Source organism: Argiope bruennichi, chromosome 11 (assembly GCF_947563725.1).
Source record: "Argiope bruennichi chromosome 11, qqArgBrue1.1, whole genome shotgun sequence".
Lineage (NCBI taxonomy): Eukaryota > Metazoa > Arthropoda > Arachnida > Araneae > Araneidae > Argiope > Argiope bruennichi.
Window position 1 is genome coordinate 14,468,878 of NC_079161.1, and position 18,749 is coordinate 14,487,626.

The following is an 18,749-nucleotide window of genomic DNA, read 5'->3' on the forward strand; positions in this document are numbered from 1 at the left end:
TCGCATACATCTCCCGCATGTCAAGGTATGTCACGGAGTTTATTTTTGTTTTAGCAAAGAAGAGAATTCAAATAACTTCAGTATGTAATAAAGCGAACGAAACATTTACCTTTGGGCTATCTCTTTCCAATTCTCGATAATCGAGTGGGTTCTCCGAGCCCCATATTCTACAGTTATGTTTATTCACTTTTTCTGACACAGGAAAAGTGGATTCGTCACTGAAGAACCATTTACGAAGGTAATTTTCATCATCCTCAATTCGAGTCAAAATTTGTTCAGCGAACTCAAAACGACGCGGTGTATCATTCGGATATAAAGCTTGCACAATTTGCACTTTGTAGGCATTCGGATGAAGGCGGTTATGGAGAACGTTCCATATCGTCGTATGCGGCATATGTAACTGCACAGCTGCTTGTCTCGTTGATTTTCGTGGACTGCGAGTAAACGTTTCTTGGATGCGATCAACATTTTCCGGTGAAGTGCTCGGTCTTCCCGCTCCCTTTCGGTGTAGAACGCTACCAGTTTCCTGAAATTGTGTTAACCAGCGTCTGATAGAAGTATCCGAAGGAGGATCTTTCTTGTACGTGATCCTGAAGTGACGTTGAGTAGTAATGACTGATTTAGTTTCGAAAAAGCACAATACACACATTGCTTTTCCTTGCGTGGTCGCCATTTTTATTTATGACGTCATAATTACCCAGACTGCAATGCAAGATCGCATTGTTGCCACGTAAAATTCTTTGAGTTGTAATTTACGAATATGCAATTGGGTTTTGCGTAATATTTTTTATTCGAAAGTGATGAGGTACGGAAACCCCGAGAATAATTAATGAACACCCTGTATATCAAATATGATATGTCATAAAGCATAGTTATGTGTCACATTTTTGTTTTAATCGTTTAGAAAGAACGTGTATAACATACAAATTCGATTTTCGAATACTCTGAACCTCCTGCTAATTAACTGCAGAATCAGCTAATTCATCTACTAATCCTCATGCAGGGATTAATCGCCAAAACACTCGCCAAGGATCATATGATAGGTTCAGTAAAAACGCTAAATTCACGCCAATGGTCAATATTTCTTAAGTATTGTACACCAATGAAATGCAAAACATTCTCTTGGATAATACCTTTATTAAAGAGCATGCAAGATTGTTTTAGAGAGACCATTCTCGCTCGTTATATACAAATCTATAAGTATTCTTAAGTGAAAATAAATGCTCCAATTTACAAAGTAGTTTATCTAAGAAACCTTTTTAATAATGGGAAACAAATTTAAAAGCTTCATAAAGTTGCTTTTTTTTTTAGAATTTTTTATCAGTTATTCTCGCCAATATTAGTCCTTGCACTACTACTTTGCAAATTGTATATTTGTTTGCCATTTTCTTCTTCAAACGATGGTTGCAGGATGTGAAGTGATGTTAAAGTCATTTCACATCCTGCATTGCTCGTTTGAAACAGAAGCTAACCCGCGAATACCCATAGACGGTACAGACAGCTGATTGGTAAACGGATTAAATGAAATCAGCCCCTTGGAATATCTTTGACATGTCTTTTGATCCATTTCCTGTATGGGTATATCTCAGTGAAAATAGCTGGTTTGTCGAGGCTACACAATTTATTCGGTTGTGAGATTCCGAACGATGTGACACCAAGTGCGACATTTTTTTTACCGAACTTGGTGAAAATAGCAGATCCTGAGTCGCCCTGCAGAAAAAAATAAAAATTATTAATTTTGCAGGCATGCTTCGATTTTTTGTTATAGATAATTTATTGCTATTGTTCAAACACATAACCATCAATAAAATTCACAAAATTTTAAGTTGTATGCGATTTGGTTATTGTGATGTTTAAGATACTGGTACCTTGTCTCTGTCAGTTGAGAATGGTTAAATAACTATGGTTACGGTTTAGTGAGGTAATACTATTATGGGATGGGCAACATTAAAGTCACAAGAGCACATCAAGGAATATTTAAAAGTAAATTACGTCCTTGGTTTGTGGTCAGTAATTTGGCTATTATGATGTTTAAGATATTTGTATTCTATCTCTGTCAGTTGAAGAAATTAGGAAATGGGATGGGATGAAGGGAGGGGTCTTTATGGGATGGCAGCATTAATGTCACAAGAGCGTATCGAGGAATATAAAAAAGTAACAACGTCCTTGGTTTGGGGTCATTAATTTGGCTATTATGAAGTTTAAGATATTGGTAGTCTGTCTCTGTCAGTTGAAAGAATCAAGAAATATGATTACGACGTAGTGAGGGATGGGATGGCAGGAGGGACATTTATGGGATGGGCAACATTAAAGTCACCAGAGCGTATCGAGGAATATAAAAAAGTAACTACGTCCTTGGTTTGCGGCCAGTAATTTGGTTATTGTGATGTTTAAGATATTGGTACTCTGTCAGTTGTGAACATGTGCGAATCAGACCTATTATTGTATGCGAAAAGCTAAGAATGCAATTCATAAATTTCCCATTTATTTTGTTTTAATTTCCTAACTTATGATGTCATGAATAGAGTGTACTTTCCTAGGAAAATTGCGTTCAAAAGGTACTAAAGGAATTAAGTATTCATATTTATCTTTCCGATAAAATACTCAAATATCTGTTGCAGTATAAAGCTTGGAAACCAGAATATTTATTTTCACTTGACCTATACATTTCTCAGAAAATTTTAAAATTATCGGGCCAGATAGACTTTACTTCTTAAGTTCCAAATGTTGGCATAAAAAAACTTACTGAATACTTAAAATAATTACATTAAGATGTAAAAAAAATGTTGAATATGTATGTGACATAGTTTTGCAGATGAGTGTCAGAAAAACAAATGACAAACTTGTAATTTAACTTCAATTTATTTTTCTACAGGAGGGCATGATTTTTGCAATGGGAGGATGCGTCTGTTCGCACCAGTGCAAAGGTGTAAAATGTGACAAATTTTCCCTTAGTGCTTTTAGTAAGAGATTCTTATAGGGAATTCTTTGACATGTGTCGATTCAAGAAAGGAAATCTTGGGTATTTTCTGGAAGCTATGCAATGGACATTGCGGATGTTTGTCCCTTCGTTCTGAACGTCAAAATTGCAGTAACATCAAATTTTTAGGGCGCATGTTAAAAACAAAATAATCAAATAAAAAAGTAGGATTTGAGTCAGGATATAATAGAAAATTTGATAATAATTGGTTTAATTTAATGTAAAAATTTTTATAATTATGGTTTAATTTAAGATAAAAGTAGCCAATTAATTAGGATTTAAACTAAATCAAGAGATACCATTACATGCATATCTAAATGATTCTAAAATACTCCTGGAGACAGTATTATAAAATAGTGTTTCGAGTACTTACGAAGCATGATTTCTGATTTGTTTCAGTGGCAACAGCGCAGACGTAGTGACGAGCTTTGCTTTCAGAACCATCCACGCACTTTTTTTTATCAACCTGTGTCATTCTCCCCTCTCGCAGTTTCTTTTCGGCTGTCAAGAAATAAATTATTGTTATCAAAAATAATTACTTATTAAAATTGAATCTAATATAAGCATGGTTAGCAACCAAAATGGCGACAAGGGAATATTAGTCATTTATGCAATGTCAGTGGCAATATATGTATTAGACTTACAGCATACCTTACAATTCTTTCGTATCTTTCGTATTGTTATATCTGGATGTATTGGAAACTATTATTGTGGTTGACTTTAATATATATTTTATTTGCATTTTAAACGTTGCCAACCTCAAACAACTGAACTTTATAATGATACGGTTCGAAAAATTTAATTTTGAAATCGTGATATAAGAATGAAAAATACACAAAACTTCATCGTTTTGAGTGAGTCCCGGCGGTAAGGTCTCGGCTTCAGAACCGGAGGATTTCTGGTTTGAGGCCCAATTCCACCGAAGACCAGTCGTGCAGGCTGGTGTGGTGTACGCTAAATCCATCGGCTCCAAACGTCATCCCGCTGGTGTGGGGTGGAAGTTTGGAGAACGGGGTGTGCGAACAAGTGTCGTCCTCGTCATCCGACCGTGATTCAAAATTACAAGGTCCGTCCCAAAATTGCCCTGATTTAGCTTTAGAACGGGACGTTAATACAGCAAAACTAAACTAAACTAATTAGAAACATGTAAACACGATACATCAAAAACGGAACAACTTAAATATATATCGAATTTGTTATGTAATTTTATAACGACAAGTGTAGTTCTATGTCAAATTTTGGTTTCAGTCAATTGGGGAAAAACACGTCTGAAACGCAAGTTAGTTTTCTTAACGGATAATCTTAACAGCGTGCCAGTGATCAGTAGCCAAAACGCTCGCCAAGTATGACATAATAAATTAATTAAAAATGCTAGATTTACGCCAAAAGTTGATATTGCGAAACTACAGTACGCCAGTGTCATGCAAAGTGTTCTCTGCGTTAACACCTTTTTTTAGAGAATATGACAGAAAGTTTTTGGGACACCATTCCAGCTAGTTACATTTATTGGTAGGAGTGATAATGCCTTTACTAGGGATTGTAAGAAACATGTTTGGTAGGAGGAGTGATAATGCTTTTACTAGGGAGTGTAAGAAACATGCTTGGTAGGAGTGATAATGCCTTTACTAGGGAGTGTAAGAAACATGTTTGGTAGGAGTGATAATGCCTTTACTAGGGAGCGTAAGAAACATGTTTGTAGGAGTGATAATGCATTTACTAGGGATTGTAAGAAACATGTTTGGTAGGAGTGATAATGCCTTTACTAGGGAGTGTAAGAAACATGCTTGGTAGGAGTGATAATGCCTTTACTAGGGATTGTAAGAAACATGTTTGGTAGGAGGAGTGATAATGCTTTTACTAGGGAGTGTAAGAAACATGCTTGGTAGGAGTGATAATGCCTTTACTAGGGAGTGTAAGAAACATGTTTGGTAGGAGTGATAATGCCTTTACTAGGGAGCGTAAGAAACATGTTTGGTAGGAGTGATAATGCCTTTATTAGGGAGTGTAAGAAACATGTTTGGTAGGAGTGATAATGCCTTTACTAGGGATTGTAAGAAACATGTTTGGTAGGAGGAGTGATAATGCTTTTACTAGGGAGTGTAAGAAACATGTTTGGTAGGAGTGATAATGCCTTTACTAGGGAGTGTAAGAAACATGCTTGGTAGGAGTGATAATGCCTGTACTAGGGATTGTAAGAAACATGTTTGGTAGGAGTGATAATGCCTTTACTAGGAAGTGTAAGAAACATGTTTGGTGATATAATTCCCTCAGGTTATCTATGAAGAAGTATAAATATTATTTGGCTTTTGCAGAATTAACTAATCAGTATTCATAAAGACTTTAAGGCTGCGGTGGCCTGGTTGTAAAGGGTGTTCAAAACCCGAGGGTTACATGTTCGAGACCCGATTCCATAGAAGAACAGTCATGTAAACGGATCTGTTGCTTGTTAAATCTGTCAGGACTAAACGTCCTCCCGTTGATGTGATGCAAAAGCTTAGAGAGGTGGGGATGCCAACTCAGATGCTGTTTTCATCATCGGACCACGTCTCAAAAATAGTCCTAGTCTTGCTTTAAAATGTGACGTTAAACTGAACTCAGTTTGAAGACTTTATGTTATGAATGGTACTTACTGTTATTTTCTGAATATTTCCCCCATCCAGCTACTATCAAGTTATCGCCTATCTTATTCCGGCTTCTCTTAGGCAAGCATATCGGCGCATTCAGCTTGCCGCATCGGATTGGCCTGCTCAGTTTCATCAGAGCAATGTCGTTGATTCTGCCGTTGATGCTGAACAAAGGATGGGCTATTAACTTCACAACTTGAACTGGCACGCGAGTTCCGCTGTTGTTTAAAATGCCAACTTGGAATCTTTCAGGTGGGTAGTAACAAGGAGCTTTTGGCATTTTCTTCTGTAAACATTGGTTCTCTTGAAAAGCTTCACGTCTGGAATAAAGAAGGCAATGATTCAATTTTAATTTAAATATCTTGTAAAAGAAATGTGACCTAAAATGGCATTCATTGGAAAATATAAATTTTTGTCTATAATTTTGGGTGGCCATAAAATAACTTTCCCTGTTTGGTAGTTTCTACAGCTACAACGAAGGAACGAAATGATACCACATTTTATATACAGACCGTGGAAAGGCTTGGGAAGACGAATTCAGCAGTAAATAAATTAGTACCAAAAGTTGCCGATATGAGAAATATTGGCGCTGCTATCACTTACAAACGAGGGAATTTACATGTCGAGATGGATTATGTAAAATTCCTAGCGCGTGAGTGACAGCAGCGCCATGCATTCCTTGTAAAAAGGAAAGAGAAACGACCTGTTAGCACTTCGTTCTTGACTGTTGTTCGTGATTGACTGTTGATGTGTGCTTAATATAAGCCCTACCTTACCTCGGTAGACTTTATAGGTAAAACTGTTCTACACTAGATAGTATAATGGACCGTGGCTGATCTTAAGCGGTTCTGCACGTCTTAAAACAGAACATAAGACGGGCTGTTATAAACATCGAAACTGACAGTTTACATGCAGCAGTTTGTTATGAGCGAGGATAGAACCTGAGACTTTGCGGTTCGCAGCGCAGTAACATGACCACAATACAAAAGCAATTGCTCGTGTAACGTAGCTGTTAACCGGTTTATAAGCTTGCACCACAGATTCTACCTTCAGTGAGTCGAACGATATGGCTGTTGAGTGGTGATGTATTTATTAGCTGTTGAGTCTTATGTGCCTGTACCCATTTGAGTAGCGCCAAGCGTTTGTAGGTGAGTGGTTGCTGTTGCACCAAGTGAGTCTGACGGCTTTGTGTTTCTGTGGCCTTTTTTTGTGTTGATGCGTCAAGTGAATCTGACGACTTTGGTTTGCTGTAAGTAGATGGCTCCACAACAGCTGTACGAAGGTTCATTGTCCGAGGTCACCAATGTAGCGTTTTGTTATGAACGAGGATAGAACTTGGGACCTTGTGGTTGGAGCCCAGTAACATGACCACAATACCAAAACAACTGCCTGTGTAGCGTCGCTATTAACTGGCTTATAAGCTTTCACCACAAGAAAGTCATACTCCGCATGCAATATATTATATATAGAGAAGGTCAGAATATTGAAAATGTTGCATGGCGACCAGGAGACCTTAATATTGATGAATAAAAGTTTATTTTCTGCGAGTTTCATGAATCTATCAATAACTGTACTCCTACAGTACCAATATTTCCCCTATCATCAATTTTTACTAATTTTTTTCTCTGATTTTGTCTTCACGCGCCTTCCACAGTCTATATATGAAATGTGGTTTTCTTTCTTTCATTCGTTTTAGCTGCGAGGCCGGCAAACAAGGAAAGTTATTTTATGGTCACCCTGAATTATAATGCTGTTTTTGTGATTTTTCTGGTCATGGTCAGCAGTAAATTAAAAAAAAATCCTCTCTGGAAACTGGGAAGAAAGATAAATTCCCTATTATCTAAGTTATTGATCTAGAATTCCTTTCAGTCCTTACTCAAAAACAATGAAATATTACATTTTTAATCAATCCTGGATAATGATTTTATTACTATCGTACAATTTAATATTTATTGCAAAATAAATAATATTAAGATAACATCATATCTGCTTAACAGATCATTTTTAAATAAAGTTGGCATTAAAACAATCTCCATTTTACTTTTATTTAAATTGTTTTATTCAAGCTTTTAATTTTTTAGTCCACGTGCATTTCAATTATTTCTAAGTATGAAAGTGAAATAAAGGTTGAACTTTTATTTAATTTCTTTTCAAAGCTGGCGAACTTTGTTCTTCTTAATAAGGCACTACAGTAGACTCCCGATTATCCGCTGTGCGGATTATCCGCGCCTGCCGCTCAAAGTTTTTGTTTTTGACTGATTTTTTCAAAAAGGTGCAGTTTCATAGTTATGATTTGGTAATTACATAATACATTACAGTATTAAAACAGTACATATGTATTCATTTTTCTGTGTAGCCTTGACGCCTCTCGTAAGTACAAAGCACTTTTCTGTTTTCAGTAACAAAATGCATTTTAGGTTAGTTTTGAGTGATATACTAAAATATTAAGCGTTAGTTAAATATTTCCTGCTGTTTATTTTACGTTTTATTGTACATAAAACGATTTTTCAAAGTTGGAATGACTGTTTTCTTTTTTGCTATACCCGTTTTCAGCTTTTTTCGGATTATCCGCGATTTTTGTTATCCGCTGCGGCCGCGTCACCCAATTCCGCGGATAATCGGGAGTGTACTGTATTTCGGCTCATTTCATTTATTTTTCTATCTTCAATATTAAGGAAATTATAGCGAAATAAATATTTCAGTCTCTCACCATTTCCACTCGCTTTGACCTAGATGGTTGATTACATTTCTTAAACATTTTCCAATCTGGTTAAATTCCAGGTATCTTGGAAACGGATCGAACGATTTAGATGAAATTTTATATTTAAATAAGGTTTTGCTTTTTAAGTTTATTTATATAGATGGCTTTCCTGAAAAAAACGCTATTCCATACACAAAAGAAGACAATTAAGAACATAACTAAAAACATAAAGAACATAAGTAAATATTGTCATATGACTAGACATGAGCTGCAAAAGCGTTTCAGAGATGGCGTAGTGGTTAATGCTTCGGACTCCCATGCATATATAAAAGTCATAAATGCCGTCAAACATAGGAACTTACTCTAAACATTAAAAAAAAAGTGAATGATTAAAATTTTTATAGAAGTTTTCGAATGATAAAAATGAAACATTTTAAAAGAATAAATTATCTATACACTATGTTTAAACTTATTAAATATCGTTTGATCCAAACAGTGTTTCATAATTGATAGAAAGAAACGCGTTTAACTTACTTTAGAAAACAATGTGCTGCAGTTATGACATATCTTGGAGAAATTATTGCGCCACCACACATTATATTTCCGTTTGCCATAATAGGAACCTTTAGGAATATATAGAATTAATATTGATAACTTACTGAATTGAAAGAAATTAAACATGCTTGAAAAAAATTTCTCTAGCAAGTTAATTACACTATTGATTGGAATAAATATTTTATCTTTGTCGAAGAATATAATTACATATTAAATAAACGGTTTTGTGTATCAAATTAATTTAAAAGGAATTCACTTAATTAATATATACAAAGGTGGATTATAAAATGTGAGCAATTTTTTATTGAAACAAATATCAGCATTGAATTTTCTACGAATTCGGTCATATTTTAAGTAGAATCAAACTAATGATAGAAGATTCCGATATTGCAGTTATAAAAAAAGCTTCCATAATAAATGCTCATTTTATAAAACTAGAAAAGATAAAAATTTCCAAATTTCGTAATAAAAAAAAGGATGCAGTTATTGTTGTGTATGAAATAGAGAAGTTCTAGCTGAAAAATATAATCGTGTTAACGAATTTTTTTCATTCTTTTTCTGATCCTTTATTATATTAATTCATAGGTTCCCAAAGTGGTCCAGATGGATCCCCAGGGGTCCATAGGAGAGCACACGGGGGTCCACGTAGACGTGAAAAGAAAACAGGGGTTCACAAGTTGTAAGTAGGGGTCCACGAAAAATTTTCTGGTTTTCATAATCAAGAACAAAAATTTTGGCTTGGATTTACCTATCAACGTAGGCAGGTAGCATCATTCACTAGGTAGGTACTCAAAAATATTCGAGACTTAGTCCAAACACAGAATTGAAGAGAACAATAGATAATAAATAGTACAAATGTACACCACATGTCGAGACTTGCAAAGTGCTGCCCGTGCGCCCGCTCGTTCGGGATGCTTGTTTGAACCTGCAAAGGTATGAAATGCGACTTGCGCTCTGCTTGCAATCTACATTAGTATAAATACGAATGCCAAGAACTGAAGCCAAATATTGATAATTTACAGTCAATTCATCAAGTACATCCGTCTCATTAAAAGTATAACTATTTTTTATTGTTGATTTACATTTCAGAGTTCATTGTTGATTTTTTTTGTCAATTGTTGATTGTTTGTAATGATAAATGTTTATAATTTTGTATAACCACAAGTAATATTTTAATAAATAGGACACAAGAAAATGTGCTACTTTTTTTTTTCTTCTTCTTAACACCCCAATTTAGGGTGATATTTTTTAGGAGTTTTGGGAATACAGTAGAAATGTAGCAGCAGGGGGTCTACCGAAAATAGTAAAACTTTGAAAGTGGTCCACGAGAAAAAAAAGTTTGAGAACCTCTGTATTAATTGATAAACCCTATATATTTCTTTACTTATTCGGCATTAAATCTTTAATGTATAACACTTTTAATGTAAAGAAATTTTTATGTAAAATATTATATTATAGAAAATAAAAAGAAAAACAACTATTTTGATTGGCCGCTTAAAACTCTATCTTTTTTGCCTTCGTTTGAGCGTTGATTTGTTTTGTTTTTTGTACGATTAAATCATTAATTTAAAATAATTAATGATTTAATCATACATTTAAAATCTATAAACGGATGATCAAAATACATGTAATAAAACAAAAGAGAAATTTAAAAAATAAAAGAAGAGTAGTTTAAAGTGTGGAAAAGGTAAAATTTCGGTTAATGTCTGATTTTTGTACTTTTAAAAGTAGACATTATCCTTTCTCCCGTTTTACATAATAAATGTGCAAAAAAATAAATGTGCATAATAAATGTGCAAATTTTTACATGTGCAAAATTTTCTTCAATTCGGCCCCGCAATCTAGGAAGAGAAATGCCGCATATATAAATTTATATATACAAAAACCTTAATGATTTATATATTTCTGTGTGTATATTTTGAATGCATGTGAATTTTTATCTAAAAAAATGATTTTTAGTGTAACTCTAAAACCTTTTTATTTCACTTCACATAAGAATCAGGTAAGTATTCCACTCTAGTAAGTAACTAACATAAACTTATAAAGTTTGAGACGTTTAGACTACAAGAATTGTTTCTTACAGTTTAAAAATTGAAAAAAAAATATGATTTTAACAATAAAGAATTAGTACAGAAAGATTCTGAATGTTTTGCTAACAAATGAGTTATTTTTGTTTCTAGGCACGACATATTTTACTTATATCTACACATAAATTTATTACAATTTTTACATTTAATTTTGAAAAAAAAGGCGTTTTTTTTTTTTTTTTTTTTTTTTTTTTTTTTTTTTTTTACATATTGTTACAAACGTGTAATTTTACTTTCCGGTACGAATAGTGTCATCATAAGAAAGACTGATTTACAGTAATCCATATTGGATGCTGCCGGATGCCTAGCTAGTGCTTGGCGATAAACTTGGCGACCATTTGACGACTTGGCGACAAAATGGATAATGCTCGAAACTTCGAGAATTTTGTCGAGGAACAGATATACGCCTGAGTGGTCTAGAAGCTTCTAGCCCCGTCTCCCGGTGATATTTCTATAAATTTGAGCATACATAACACAAAATTGTGTTTTGATCTTATCTGACACTTTTACTTCTTTTAGATTATCAAGAAGAATGAAAATTTTAAAAAAGTATTTTTCCGATTATGTCTACAAAGTACGGAAATCAGAAATTTATCTATTTATTTATATTTATAACAAAGCTAAGTGTGTGTGTGTATGTGTGTGTGTGTGTGTGTGTGTGTGTGTGTGTGTGTGTGTGTGTGTGTGTGTGCGCGTGCGTGCGTGTGTATGTGCGTGCTGGCCTTCTAAACCACTTTGCATAGAGTCTCAAATTCCACTAAGATACTCTGAAATGTGTGTACCTCGAAACGATTTATTTTTCCAAATTTTAATAAATTAAAAATAAATTTTTATGTTTTTTCGCTATAACTTGTGGAAATATCCCCGCATCAAAATGATTTTTACCTCGTTTTAAAGTTTAAACAATTATCTTTCTATTGATGCCAGTTTAGTAACTGTAAAATTCTTGAGTCTAGATTTAATTAAATATGAAACGGATTTTAGATACATTTCATAAAAATATTTTTATTGCTGCGAGTGAAACTGAAATCGTTCTCATTGTTTCATTAAACATTTGATCACCTGATTTTCTCCCATTGTTGAAGTTCCAATTAATATCCATGATGTTTACAGGACAAATAAAAAAATAAAGTTATAATACACCGCTGAATTTAGAAAATGAACCGGACATAAAAGCCAGCGTTAGGATGTCATAAAATAGGTTAAAATTGGATGTCATAAAAGTTCATATATACAATGAATAGATTATATATAAGACTATTAAAATACCACGGCATTAATGTTGGGTAATTTGATGGAATTATATACATAAAATTTTAGTTATGATCCAAGTGAAATTAAGTCATTTCACTGACTCTCCGACCCGCCCGAAGGCACATGGATAATAATACTGAATGACCGGACCGCCTCAACAGCAACATTGGTGGGAACTGTGGTTGAGTCCTAAGGGCCATCACCGGCCACTGTAAAACCCTTCCCGAAGGAAGTACGTTCCGTCATCGATGGGAGGAACCAGATCCCCCACCTTTTTGTGTACCCTCCAGGGTGGCGAGATCCAACTACCATACCGGAAGCATCTCATTCTCTTTTCGTGGTGCCTCCTGGGGTCTCCAAATGAAATTAAATGTAACCAATATTTCTAGCACACTAGCACATTTCTAGTAAAATATATGAAAAAACAATAACTTGTAAATTGTTTTGGATTTCATGTACTGCATGAATTAAGAATGAATGGTTTGTTTAAAACGTTATTTACATTAACAAGCGCACAAGGATCTAACTAAACTTTCACAGGTTAACTTAGTTTGTGACATGCTTCAAGTGCCCTTTTTTTTTAACCTTATATAAAGTAGATTTATATACATTTACGAGCAGGAAAAATTGGCCAATCTATGCATATCAGGTAATTTTTATCTGTTACTCCGGCAATATTTGGAGAAATGATTTTCTTTAAATATCTCAAATGCTGAACTTCTATGAAATCCATTGTTTCTCGAATCATCAAACGTTTGAGAATGTTTTATATCTGAGAATCATGCAGACTCGTTTGATACCTGAATTCTGTAATTTTAACTTACTTTTTAATTTTATACGTTTTAATTCTATAACTGTAATTAAATTTATTGAAGTTTCAATTGAAATAAAGCTACTTACAAGCCATGGATATTTGTTTTCCTGTTCTATCTCTTCTCCATTTATAATTTTTTTCGAGACTGCTTCGTCTTCATGAGATATGCCGCATACTGCAAATAATATCATAGTTGTTTTTATTGTATTTGACTCATTAAAGAAAATATGAATATAAAGATTCTCCAAGGTTAATGCAATATTTGAATTTGTTACCAATCTTGCCGGAAAGTGTTGGAAACCTTATTAAAAAACGCCAAAACTCTAAATATGTCACAATTATTGTAGGTCAATACCATGCAAGGCGGGTATTTGGGATAACACCTTTGTTAGAAAGTATGCGAGAAAGTTTTAGGGAGACTTCCTTCGCCGATTTTGTTTAAATTTCTTTCAGTGGTTTTTCTCAAAAAGAGAATATTTTTTAACTTGGTTCAAATTTTGGATTCCAAAAACTAAATAGAATATTTGAAGAAAAATTATTTTAATTGTTAAAATACAAGTTAAAGAATGATATAAATTATGAATTCCCAAATAAATCAAGTCCCTAAATAAGGTTTACCGTCTAAGTACATTGAAGCTGCCATGCGCAATAAGCTATCTAATGAAATTAAATATGAATTAACTCAGTTTATGCTCCTTTTTTAAAAAATATCTTCAATACAATTCGGTTTTAGCGGCGACCTAAAGGCGCCAAGAAAAAAATTTCGCCAAATTATATATAATATATAAGTTCTTTTTGTTGTACTTTATAATTGACATTTTTGTACTATTTATTATTCTTTGTTTCGATTTTAATTCTTTATATTTAAGTTAGTTAACACTTTTCAATTTCGATAATCGGTCTGAAAAAAGTATAGAATGTTTTTATATATGCGTGGGTGTGATTATTAATAACCACCGGTAATTATACAAAATCACAAGTTTTTTTTCCAGATATTTCAGTCACAAATGAAATTAAATTTTTTAAATATCTTATTTGTCACGCCTTTGAATAAATATGAAATAAAAACTTACTTTTACAGTTTCTTCTGGCCCTTCTGCACTGTAAAAATATAATAAAAGTTAGAACTTTATGCGTAAGATAATTTTTTTCCCCTACTAATGAAATAATCTGATTAGTTTCAAATTTGTGTCAATAATTTTGTCATTAAATTTGAAAGGACGAAATGTTTGAAATAGACATATAATATAAGAGAAATTGAAGATATAAAATATATTTCGTTGCTAAGTAATCAATCTGTGTTTGAAATATGGTATTTGGAAAAATTTCCTCTTTATACGACTATGCTTTCTAATGTTGAATTAAACAATATTACCTATAGGAGTATTCTTTCATTTAATTATTTTTGAAGCAGTTAAATCATAAAATAAGAGAACTTGACGGTATAAAATGTATTTCGTTATTAAATAATTAATTTTCTCCTATGATTACCATCATCAAAATGTGGCATTTGAAAAGCTTTCTTTTTTTCCGCTGAGCTTTCTAATATTGAATAATACTGCCCATCGTCATCTTAACCTAGTAACCGTCGTATTATTCTCTTCAGTATTTATTGAATATTTCTGGATGCTTTGGTAGGGAGGGAGTAACTTTAGGATAATTTGCAATAAATGATTTTTATCAATGAAATGATTGAATATGTGTTACCTATTAATCAAATGATCAAATCATTTATTGCAAATTATCCTAAAGTTACTCCCTCCCTACCAAAGCATCCAGAAATATTCAATAAATACTGAAGAGAATAATACGAGGGTTACTGTGTTACGATGACGATGGGCAGTATTATTCAATATTAGAAAGCTCAGCGGAAAAAAAGAAAGCTTTTCAAATGCCACATTTTGATGATGGTAATCATAGGAGAAAATTAATTATTTAATAACGAAATACATTTTATACCGTCAAGTTCTCTTATTTTATGATTTAACTGCTTCAAAAATAATTAAATGAAAGAATACTCCTATAGGTAATATTGTTTAATTCAACATTAGAAAGCATAGTCGTATAAAGAGGAAATTTTTCCAAATACCATATTTCAAACACAGATTGATTATTTAACAACGAAATACATTTTATGCCGTTAACTTATCTTATGTAATGGTTTATTGCTTTGAAAAATATTGAAATAAATTATATTCACATAGGTAATATTATTTAATTCAATATTAGAAAGCTTAGAGCGGTAAAAGGAAAGATTTTCAAATTTTACATACAGATTGATTACTTAACAACGAAATACATTTTATGCCGTCAACTTGTCTTATATAATGGTTTATTGCTTTGAAAAATAATTAAATAAATTATATTCACATAGGTAATATTATTTAATTCAATATTAGAAAGTTTACCGGAATAAAAGGAAACTTTTGCAAATACCAAATTTTGATGATGGCAATCACAGGACAAAATAATTATTTAACAACTAAAAACCCGTTATGTCGTCGGTTTATCTTATATTATAATTTACTGCTTTAAAAAATAATTAAATTTAAAATACTTACATAGATAATATTATTCAGTATAAGAAAACTTAGCAGAATAAAAGAAAGCTTTTTGGAAAATAACATTTTGATGATGACACGCCGACTCAGAGATTCCTTGGAGCAATAATGAAGAATATGTGAAATTTCATTGAGAAAGAATTTTTAAAAATCAGTCATTAAGTGAAAAAAAGAAGATCTGCAAGTAGTCAGTAATAATTAGGGAAAAAATAAACTTCACAATAAGCCGATAATGATTGTTTTTGCAATTCAATCCGGGTTCTAGACATGAACCTTCTGATATAGTTGAAATAGCTTGTTTTCATGTCCGCTATCTATTTTTAATGAAAATTTTTTTCTTCTTATTTGTAAGGGCTAAGGTAATCTATTATTTATTTCATTTTCTAGGCTTTTTAAATAAACCTCGGAGCTTTCATTTGGAAATCTTTTCTTGGTTCTTTTAATTTTTGAAACTACAGAAATTGTTTATTTTTAGATTACAGGAAATGGAATTGATGGGTGTATTGGCGAAATCAATAGCTATTCTGACAATGCGTATTAAATTAAAAGATTTTTAATATTTCCTATTTCTTTATATGATGAAAATAGTCCATTAGAATTAATCAAAATTTTTCTTCTTTCTACATTGTAATGCAGTATCATATTACGGAATATTGGCCTTTTTTATTTACTTATTTTTAAAAAGATTACCAAGTCTATATATTATAGGTGTCTTAGACACATTCGTTTCAAAATATATGTCTTGCCATCAAAATATCCATCATTTTGATGACAAGAATATATAACTGGCCATCATACAATTTTCATACATATAAACAAAAATATACAGGTGGACAACCTGTTGACATATTTAATACATTTTTAAATTTAAAAATGTATTAAATTTAAAGAGATTTAGATTAGATGTAAAAAAATTATGGATTTCAACTATTTAGGTTATTAGCGGTTTTAACCCTTTAAAGGGCCATTTTTTTCTAGTCATATTATGTTAAAATATTATTATTTATTTAAATATTTAAAAAATCAGTCCTAAAATCATAGCATAATGGTGTTAGGCCTAATTAATCAATCTTAGTTTTATTTTTAATAAGTGTTCTTACTTGCAGTATAAAAGAAATAATGCGTATACATAAAAGAAGGAATTTGATAACGCTGCAGTGCGTGCGACAATAAATACAGCGAAAACCTCGCCACCTAAACTTTCTCATGCGAAAAAAGTTTGTTCTAAACTTTCTCGCATTGTTTTAACCCTTTAACGGGCCATTTTTTTCTAGTCATATTATGTTAAAATATTTTTAGTCTTGCAATTAGAATAAGAAAAGGGATTCATTTAGCTTATCAGATAAATTTAATTTGATTCATTCATTAATTTGGCTAATTAATAATTAAGTGCAAATCAAGACACATCATTTTGTGTAAAATAAAGAACCAAAGTATCTAAGTTTCTGTCTTTCTAAAAAAATGTGTCAGAACTTATGCCAACCTACATAAATTCATACGGAGATTGATAAATTTGGTGGGAAGCATACTTCCCACGGCCCTAGAAAGGGTTAAGTTACCTTTGACATGCACACAGACGCATGGACAAATAAATATTCTGTAGATGAATAGCAAATTAATTCAATATAAATCTAAAAATTCGATGTAAATGTTGCATATTAAATTTTAGCTTTCTAATCTAGTTTAATTTTCCTTCACCAGGAATATGACATATGCATATTAACTTTAAATATGCAGATTTTATATAATCTGCATATTAACTTTTTATATGTAGATTGTTGGCGTCCTGGCATAAGGGGGAGCGCGTCTTCCCCGTGATCTGGGCGTCCTGGGTTCGAGTCCCTGTTTGGGTATGGTTGTTCTTCGTCTGTTTTATCTGTGAGATGTGTGAATGTGCCCTCCTGTAAAAAGGGGTTGTGCAAGTGAAGGTGATGCGTGAGTAACTAATTCGTACTCTGGATCCTAGTTGGCTCTACTAAAAAATAAGAGACTCTCCCCCACCGGCTTAAATCGCTGTCTTAGTAACAGCGGGCTTGACCAAAAGTGCCATAAGAAAGAACAGCATATGCTGATTTTTTACTTTAAGGAAGTCAAAAATATTGAAATTTGTTAAAATTTTGAGGGATACTCGAAATATTCGAGGCTACTTTATCGGATACTTTGCTCATTGTGATTATTTTCTGTAAGGGCGTGAGGTCAATATCAATCATTTTAGATCGGACAGGGGACGTATTTCAAAAAATATATAGAGAACATTATGTCATGAAAATTATTACACTTTAGTTCAATTATGGATGCACTTTTCTTCCTTTCATTTCGAAATAGCATTAGAATGATAATGATATCTTATTAATTTATTATCGTCTGCTAAAATATGCACTGCGATTGTGTGGGGTGTGATTCAACTAGTTGCTGGCGAATTCTGGATAGTTATTTATTTCCAGGCACTGACACAGATAAACTAGATAACTTAAACTCTGATAATGTTTGGGGGTTTCTAGCTTTTAATAATTACTAAAATTCAGAATTGTAAATGTAAGCTACGAAATGTTTATAACTATTTTTTATGTGCTGCCCTGTTTGTTATATTACAAAGATATTCGTTACGAGTGCAATTTTTTTATGATTGCCAAACGAAATTTCTATCTATAACGTTTTCATGAAGTCGTTAAAATTATTAATTAGACTAGCCGCCTTTGGCGACCAGCCGGTTCGTCAATCTTAATGTTCGTTAAAATTTTAATAATTAAATATTTTATGCAATTTCTACTTTAATAGCTTCTTCATCAAAATATTTTAAAACTTCAAATTTTGATTGTCATATAATTCATTCATAATATTATAAAGGCCTTCACTCATAACGTAATATGTATCTCTCTCATTTTCTGTTAGCACACGTAGAATTTATGCTTTAAATTAAAGTGGAAAGAATTTATCTTGAATTAATATAATAATATTTTTTACTGAAACAAAGCATTTTTTTATAATCTGATTACTGAAAATAGAGTCACTCAGCGTTTAAACTTTATGAGCACTAAAGAATATCTTTTTTAATTTATGTAATATCTCAAGAGTTGGTCAACAAAATTTTCTTAGATTCATTATGAGCAGATCGATTAATTAACAATGTTTAAATTTAAATGCATCAAACACTAAGAAAATAAAACGAATCG

The 18,749-nt window shown here is 32.4% G+C and overlaps 1 protein-coding gene across 1 annotated transcript; it reads right to left on the reverse strand.

The window, feature by feature from the left end:
* Positions 1–1,428: 1,428 nt before the first annotated feature.
* Positions 1,429–15,684, reverse strand: LOC129957596 (granzyme M-like). The gene is made up of 7 exons (XM_056070013.1): positions 15,577–15,684; positions 14,089–14,116; positions 13,102–13,190; positions 8,840–8,928; positions 5,611–5,924; positions 3,354–3,481; positions 1,429–1,710 (listed from the first exon to the last, which is right to left on the reverse strand). The coding sequence occupies exons 1-7, from the start codon at positions 15,640–15,642 to the stop codon at positions 1,528–1,530; spliced, it is 897 nt and encodes a 298-aa protein (XP_055925988.1). The 5' UTR covers positions 15,643–15,684; the 3' UTR covers positions 1,429–1,527.
* Between the last annotated feature and the right edge of the window lie 3,065 nt (positions 15,685–18,749).